The 8,308-nt window shown below is 37.3% G+C and overlaps 1 protein-coding gene across 1 annotated transcript in view; it reads left to right on the top strand.

Moving 5' to 3' along the window:
- Nucleotides 1-8,308, top strand: part of ATP8A1 (ATPase phospholipid transporting 8A1) — a 309,537-nt gene that overhangs the window by 289,388 nt on the left and 11,841 nt on the right. Inside the window, 2 exon segments of the mRNA XM_042781818.1 lie at nt 550-638; nt 1,809-1,901. Of these exon segments, the coding sequence (XP_042637752.1) occupies nt 550-638; nt 1,809-1,901 (182 nt within the window).

The raw sequence follows: 8,308 nt of genomic DNA, 5'->3' as shown, positions 1-8,308 counted from the left end.
AAACAGGCATGGATAATGGGATTTACAAAACATCACAGAATGGAGGATAATGGCTAGAAGGGCCACATCAAGCAATTCACTGCAGTTTCTAAATAGGGTTTATTTTACATGTTGTAGCATAAGGGAGTGTAATCCAGAGTGTGTTTGGGAATGGTTCAAGAGCATTAACTACAATAGAAGGCTGAAGTGTGTTACTCCATGTATGAACCACACAATAAAAACTTCACTTAAAAAATATGAAAAGATTTGGCACATGATAAAACTTTTGTATATTAGCTACTTGAGAAAAAATATGTCATAACTGCATGTTTTAACACATTAACACTTTTAATTCCAAATGTTTCACAAGTTTGAATTTGGTTATTGTATACTCTTAAAGAATAATCTTTAATTGATTTTACTTAATTTTTTTGACTTATAAGTACATTCCATTAAAATCATATAAATACTAAATGTAACTAGTATATTTCCTGGATTTTAAAGAAATTGTTTTAAAGAAATATTATTGTAATTATTTTAAAGAATTATTGTTTCTGATGATTTATACAGGCAGCCATGTTGTTTAGTTCCGGAGTCTTTTGGATGGGTCTGCTGTTTATCCCAGTGGCATCGTTGCTGCTTGATGTGGCATACAAAGTGTAAGTGTGACACTTGTTTATATACAAAAAAAAAGCAGAAGCCTAAAAATCCTCAGGTTTCTGGAATTGTAACATCAAAGTAAGAATGTAGAGTTGGCAGAATAGGAATAGTCATATAATTAATATTCATATAAGTGATATTAATATTAAATCATATGATTGATATCATTAATATTAATTCCTATGATTGATATTAATAGTAATTATTATGATTGATATTAATTAATAGTAATTACTCTGAATGTATATTAATAAAGGAGAAAGGAATAATGAGAAACTAGAAAACTAAATTCATTTAAAGTCCAAATACGAAGGAAACAAGTAGTTTTGGTTTAATATCAGGAAGAAGTGCCGTGGAGAGAATTACATTAGAATATGTTTTTTAGAAATCAGCCTGAAAACCCATGCAGGGTAGAGGGAAGAATTCTGTTATCATGAAACACAGGATTGATTGATTGATTTTTTAGCAAATGATAGTTGTGAACAGAAGTATGTTTTGCTTGCCTAATTTTAAACATATATAGTGTATTGATTGATCGATTTTTAGCAAATGATAGTTGTGAACAGAAGTATGTTTTGCTTGCCTAATTTTAAACATGTATAGCTTATAGAAGGGAAGAAAATTAACTTTCCTAATTTTTCTCAAGTATTAAAAGTTTTAAAATGTTAAAGTCTTCTTACAGCAAAAGGTATCACTGAAATTACTTATACAGTAAAACCTACAAAAGCCAGAACCTATGTAAGGCAGAAACCAATCAGAGAAGAAAGACTCAAATATTTTCTACTAATTGACAGTGACAGAAAAGTGGTAAGACTACACCCTGTCAAAGGCGGAAAACTTGTAAGACCTGGAAAATCTAGGCAGTCCCGTCAAGTTCTGGCTCTCCCAGGTTTCACAGTATAAGTTTATTTCATATTTGTAAGAGGTTTAACATTATAAACTTCAACTAGTTAATTTATGACCATTATTTCTATAAGTACCTTAGTGCTCAAAATGACAGTGATTTCTTAGATTTATTTTATTGAATAACTAACTGTTCCCCATACCCTGGTCACTATTCTACTTATCAGTAGCATGATAGTAAAATAGGTACTAGTTTTGTAAAGTCTTACCAAAAAACAATAATAAATACTCACAAGAGTTTGTCTATACAAATCTTTTCTTTGCAGTATCAAGAGGACTGCTTTTAAAACTTTAGTAGATGAAGTTCAGGAACTAGAGGCAAAATCTCAAGACCCAGGAGCAGTCGTGCTTGGAAAAAGGTAAAACACACCCTGAGTATGTACTTTTACATGTGAATTTTAAATTTGTCTTTTACTGGGGTTTGGAAGTATGTGGCGAAACTTGAAGCTGGCATTAACATGAAGGTGGCAGTATAATTTCTAGATATTATAATCAGAGATGTGGAGTAAAATCAAATCTGTCATTCACTAACCTGTATGACCTTGACCAAGTTGATTAATGGAACTGAGCCTCAATTTTCTCATCTACAAAATGGGCATGATAATACCTACCTCATGGCTAGTTATAAGAATTGAATACAACACTCTAGATAAAGGAGCTGTCATGGCACAGTGGTTAAAGCATTCAGCTGCTAAACAAAAGGTCAGTGGTTCTAACCCATCAACTGTTCCATGGGAGAATGATGAGGCAGTCTGCTTCTATAAAAATTGAAAGCTTTGGAAACCTTATAGAGCAGTTCTACTCTGCCCTGTGGGTCACTATGAGTCAAAAACTGTTCAGTGGCAGTGGATTATATAGTACCTGGTATTAAATGAACATTACATATATGGTAGATACCAATATTATTATGTTATTAAAGTGAAAGACGGGAGAGAGAGACTTTTAGTTTGGAATAGTACACAAAATAAAATAGAACATAATCAAAATTAGAGCTTGACATAGGGAAAATGGCTGTAAAATTAAGCAGCTAAATAAATATATAGGAAACAAATTATATCTTCAAAGTCCTCATCATTATCTGTTCCCTCTAAGGTAGCAGAGTTAGGATGTTCATAGAATTGATAAACAAAGTATTATAAATAGAAATAAAAATGCAGTTGAAAGACTAACAAAACACAATTAAGAAGGTAGTGCTGAGACTTTGAAATATTTTTTTTAACTCTTTTGTCATACTAAAGTCTATATAAATCAGCTAAATTTTTATCTAAACAAATAAAAATATATATATTGCGCCCTGGTATATGTCACCTTAATAGTTATTCACTGTTGTTACTGAGTTTAACACATGGAGGAAGTGTCAGACTGGGAACTCCAGCTGAAACCTTGTCTTCTAGCTCTACTCGTCTTGTTAGTCCAAAGGACGAATCGCATACCAGTTTGCGCCTCTGTTTTAAAAATGATAACACTGATATTTGTTGAGTGCTTGCTTCATGCCATGCTCTGCACTTGTCACATCACACACACTATCCATTTAATCTCATATAGTCCACCACCCTTCATCCGTTTGTCATACTGTGGCAGGTTACATGTTCTCATGTTACAGCCATGATATTTCAGATACTGCAGGGTCACCCATGTGGACAGATTTCAGTGGAGCTTGGAGACTAAGACAGACTGGGAAGATAGGCCTAGTGACGTACTTCAGAAAATAAGGCAATGAAAACCCGAAGGTTCACAACGTAATGTTGTCCGGCGTGGTGCTGGAAGACATGCCGCTGGGTCGGAAGGCACCCAGACGGCACTGCAGCAGCGGGCTCAAGCAGACCGTGCTCGGGACCGTAGCACAGGACAGGCAGCCTTTTGTTCTTCTGTACAAGGGGTCACCGTGAATCAGAGCCGACTCGATGGCAACCAGCCAAAAACATCCTCACACAACCCATGCAGATGAGTCATTCACACTTTCTCCAGGTGAGGAAAGCGAGGCTTGGAGTAGGTTCCCAAGGGCTTAAGTGACAGAACTGCATCTTGAGGCGGTGTCACTTCATTCTGGAGCCCTGCCCCTAACCATCTACTCTTCTGCCTCCTTTGGCTGCTTTATTAAGAATGTGATGGAACCCCAAAAACAGTCTGTAACTAACTTGATCAAATACTTCAACTGTCTACATCAGTTTCCCTGTATATACGATGGGATGAATAATTGCCTTCAAAGTTTCAATAAGGAATTGGTGACACGAGGAATGCAAATGCCTAGCCAGTCCTTAAGACACAGGGAATATTGAGAAAATGTTAACAAACTCCTCCTCCATCTCTCCCTTCATCTCAGTCCCTTCATCTGAAAATGTGCATCATCATGTTTATCATGGGAGCTCTGGTAGCATAGTGCCTAAGGCACTTGACTGCTAACCAGAAGGCTGGCGGTTCAAACCCACCAGCCACTCCTCAGAAGGAAGTTGGGGCAATCTGCTTCCATAGTGATACTGCCTCAGAAACCCACTATGAGTGGTCACTATGAGTTGGGTCCGACTCGATGGCACATAACAACAACGTTTATCATAGGAAAGCAGCTGTCCCATCATCCAGGACAAATCATCCTTCAGTGAATGTGGTCTCTCGCTTTCTGTCTAGCTATAAAAGGATGTGGTGATAGCTCTACCTCTCAAAATTGTGAATACAATTAACAACAATTTTTAGGGCGAGGCCATGGGTAATACTGTTACTGTCCTTAGGAGTAAATTCCTCGTATTTGTACATTAATAAAACTTACATTAAGACCCTTCACATGATACTTAGTTTCCATGGTTTGCACTATACCAGTGATTTTGATAATTCATAAAACAGACTGAGTGGGTTTCATGTGATGACCACTTGGTCCTAAAGATTCTGTGAGTCTGTGACATATGAACCCTTCCTACTAAGTAAATTAAGCCAGAGGTCTAAGAAAAAAATTAGATTCATCCCTAAGTTACCACCAATTCCTCCATAAAAAATGCATCAGAAAAATTTCCTACTGCTGCCAAGCTCATTTGCCTAAAATAACTATTCAGTTTTTCTTAGGAATTGGGTAATGAGTTAGCTATTAACTGAATACCACAGACAAAACCATACACCTACCAACAACAACAGACAAAAACTTCCCGGTGCCAGATGTATTCCACATTGCCAGTGCTGCAGGTTGGCTACCACAAAGGACGGTGGTGGTCAGCATATCCATAGTGTGTTCCTGGTAGGTGATATGTAGGAGACAGGGGAGAAAAGGACCCTGTGAAAGGAGAAAAATAGCAACTGAGTAGAAAAGTCTTCAGGTTGAGACTAATTTCATTCTAAGGCAGTTAAGGAATTTTCATACATGATTTTATTGCCAGGATTATTTAGATATCTTAGGGAATGAGACCTGCCTACTGCTATCAAGTCAATTCCAACTCATAACAAGCCCCATTGGGTTTCCAAGGTGGTAAATCTTTACGAAAGTAGATTCCCCATCTTCCTTCCTTGGAGTGGCTGGTGGGTTTGAACCACCAACCTTCTTCTGGTTAGCAGTCAAATGCCTTAGGCACTGTGCCATCAAAGCTCCTTTGAGAACGCGACAGATGTCAAATATAAAAAAAATTAAAAGTTAGCAAAAAAAGGAGAAATTATGATTTATTTATATCCTAGCAATAAATTGTTGTTGGCTCCAAATTACATATGATTTTATGCCTCCAGTTCTTTGCACAAACTGTTCCCTTGTCTAGGTGCTTGTATGCCTTTTACAGACTGGGCGCTCCAATTCCTGGCTGTCAAAACCTTGTTCAAATGCAGTGTTCTCAACTCTTCACAGATAAAAGTAATTAATTCATAGTCAGTAGAGTATAAACCTCTATTAGTACATTTATTACATTGTATTATGTTTATTTATGTATATAAAATGAGCTCCTTGAGGAAGAGACCTATGTCTTAGCGAAAGCTACAACCCAATCCCAGGAGCATGGTAGCACTGGATACATAGATAAATATTTGTTGAATTGATGAATGGCTGAAATAGGTGAGTGAATCGTTAAGTGAATGGATGAAGGAATAAATTAGTGAATGAATGAAAGGGTTGAGTAAATGGATGGAAATGGTGATTAGATGACTGAGTGATGGGTAGTAAATGAATGGGTACTGGAGTGGTGAGTAGTTAAGTGAAAATATGATACATAAGAACATAGATATAATCTTATAGGTTACACATCCCACACTAGGAAATGTCCAAAGCAGCAATTGTTTACTTTTTTGTTGTAAAATGATAAAATTCTTGGCTTAAGAAATATCTTGTGTGAGTTGATGATCTCCTTTTTTTTTCTTTTCTTTTTTTTTTTTTTAATCTTTACTAAGCACTGATATAGGAGCTCTGGTAGCATAGTACCTAAGGCACTTGACTGCTAACCAGAAGGCTGGTGGTTCAAACCCACCAGCCACTCCTCGGGAGGAAGGTTGGGGCATTCTACTTTTGTAGTGATACTGCCTCGGAAAGCCAAGGAGGGGCTGCTATGAGTCAGGTCTGACTCGAGGGCACATAACAACAACAAAGCACTAATATGAATTTTAAGCTATGTATAAAATGCTAATGTGTCAAAGCAGCTATATGCTGTAAACACTGTATAAAGATTAATATTTACAATCATTTATTTCTCATCTTTACTCATTCTGAAAACTTAAACCATCTTAGTTAAAATACTTAGACTTTTTTCAGTAGAAATGTACACCACCTACCATATTATCTGACAAGGCAGATGCAATCCAATTTTACATTGAAGTTTTGGGGGAAAGGTATGTTTCATCATCTAAATGTATGGATTTTGAGACACGGGTTATGGTGGAAATCAATTTATGTCTAAAATGTTGGGAGACTAATCCCAATATTTCTCCAGAACTTATAGATCAGTTTTGTAGTCATGGCTTATTATTTTTTATTAAGAAATCTATGATCAGTGTGTCAAAAATAAATCACTCAGAACACCATAAACAGACTGTTATGCAGGTTTAATAGAGAACTTTAAAGTTGAGCAGCACATCATTACCAAGTAAATCAGTGCTCCCATTCATTAAGATTTTCAGGGTTGCAAAACAATAAAACATGCCATCGAGTTGATTCCGACTCACTGTGACTTTATAGGACACAGTAGAGCTGCCCCTTTTTCTCCCACAGAGTGGCTGGTGAGTTTGAACTGACCATCTTTTGGTTAGCAGCTGAATGCTTTACTTTCTACACCATCAGAGCTCCTTTCTTATATAAGATTTCATCAGGAACTTTGAATAAAAAAATTTTATTGGTTGAAGATTATGTCAGAATATATAAATTGTATAAGAGAGCAGTATAGGAAAATAGAAATATTGCTAACACAACTGCAAGATTGTAAGACCTCAGGAGTTTTAGAAATAGGACAAGTTCATTATTCTTCTGTTATTTTCTTTTTTTTTAATTATGATTTGGGTGCAAATTACCAAATTCACATTCCATACAGCAAGCAGTTCACATACACTTTGTCTCATGATATTGACCACAGTTTACCACAATGCAACATCTCCCCTCATACTTCCTCCCGATAGTCACCTCTTCCCAGTGTCCATCCCTCCATGCACTCCTGCCCCCTGAGCTGTCTCCCTGTGCATAAGTAGCCCTTCTTTCTCAATGATTGTTCTCTCCAAGGAGTGTATCTACCTAAGGTAAATGTTCAACTCATATGCCTATCTATTGTTTGGCTGGAAGCCACAGGCGTGGGTTCAATTCCAGACCTAAAGGGCAGCTAGGGACCATAGTCTCAGTGGTTCCACCAGACTCTATTGAACCAGCAAACCTGGTCCCCCCCCCCCATTTTTTTTTCTCCAAATGATTTTCAGTTTTATTCCATATGTTCTCCTTCTCTATCCAGGATCTCTTAAATAGATCCCCTTCCAAGTGGTTGACAGTAGTACTTCTTCTGGTCTCATAGTCATATAGGCTGCAGATCAGATGGTGTACCAGTTGCTAGGACTAATTGTTCCCATGAATTTTTGGTTTTCTTCATTCTTCTTTGCTCTGGATGAGGAGAGATCCATTGTTGCATCTAGATGGCAGCTTTCGAGCTTTTAAGATCCCAGTGGCTACTCACCAAAGTATGAGGTGGAACAATGTTTTGTGTAGTATGTTATGCCAATTGAGCTTGATGTCCCCTGCAACTATGGTCCCGAGCCCACAGGTTCAACTACTTGGTCCCTCTTGGTAGCTGGCTGTGACCAAGCAGTGACTACAACCTTGCCTCTTGTCAGCTCTACTATACACCTGGGAATTCAGATCATAGACATAAATTTATAGGACCATTGTCTGCCAACCCTAAACATGTTCTTGGGTACACTCCCCATTTCATAGACAAACCTAATAGTTCAGCCTGTCCACCCATCTATCCACCTGTATACCTATGTTTGCCTTCACTGACAATGCCATACTATTTGTGCAAAACAGTTCATCTTTGTTGTCTGTACCTCCCATGCACCTCTCTATGTCTTTCTCTTCCTCAATATTGATCACTCACATTTGGTACATTGCCCTTCTCTTCACAAATACTTATCTCTATCTATCTAACAGTGCTCCCTCCCCTCCCCTCCTACCCCTGGTAACCAACAAAGAAAATTTCCTTCCATAGATAAACGTTTCCTTGACTTTTATAATAACAGACTAATATAATATTTGTCCTTTTGTGATTGACTTATTTCACTCAGCATAATGTCCTCCAAGTTCATCCACATTATGTGGTGTTTTGCAGATTCT

Source organism: Orycteropus afer, unplaced genomic scaffold (genome assembly GCF_000298275.1).
Source record: "Orycteropus afer afer isolate SDZICR_OR568_19922 unplaced genomic scaffold, OryAfe1.0 scaffold00176, whole genome shotgun sequence".
Taxonomy (NCBI): Eukaryota; Metazoa; Chordata; class Mammalia; order Tubulidentata; family Orycteropodidae; genus Orycteropus; species Orycteropus afer.
The sequence above is the reverse complement of the archived record's forward strand: the minus strand, read 5'-3'. Positions and strand labels throughout refer to the sequence as shown.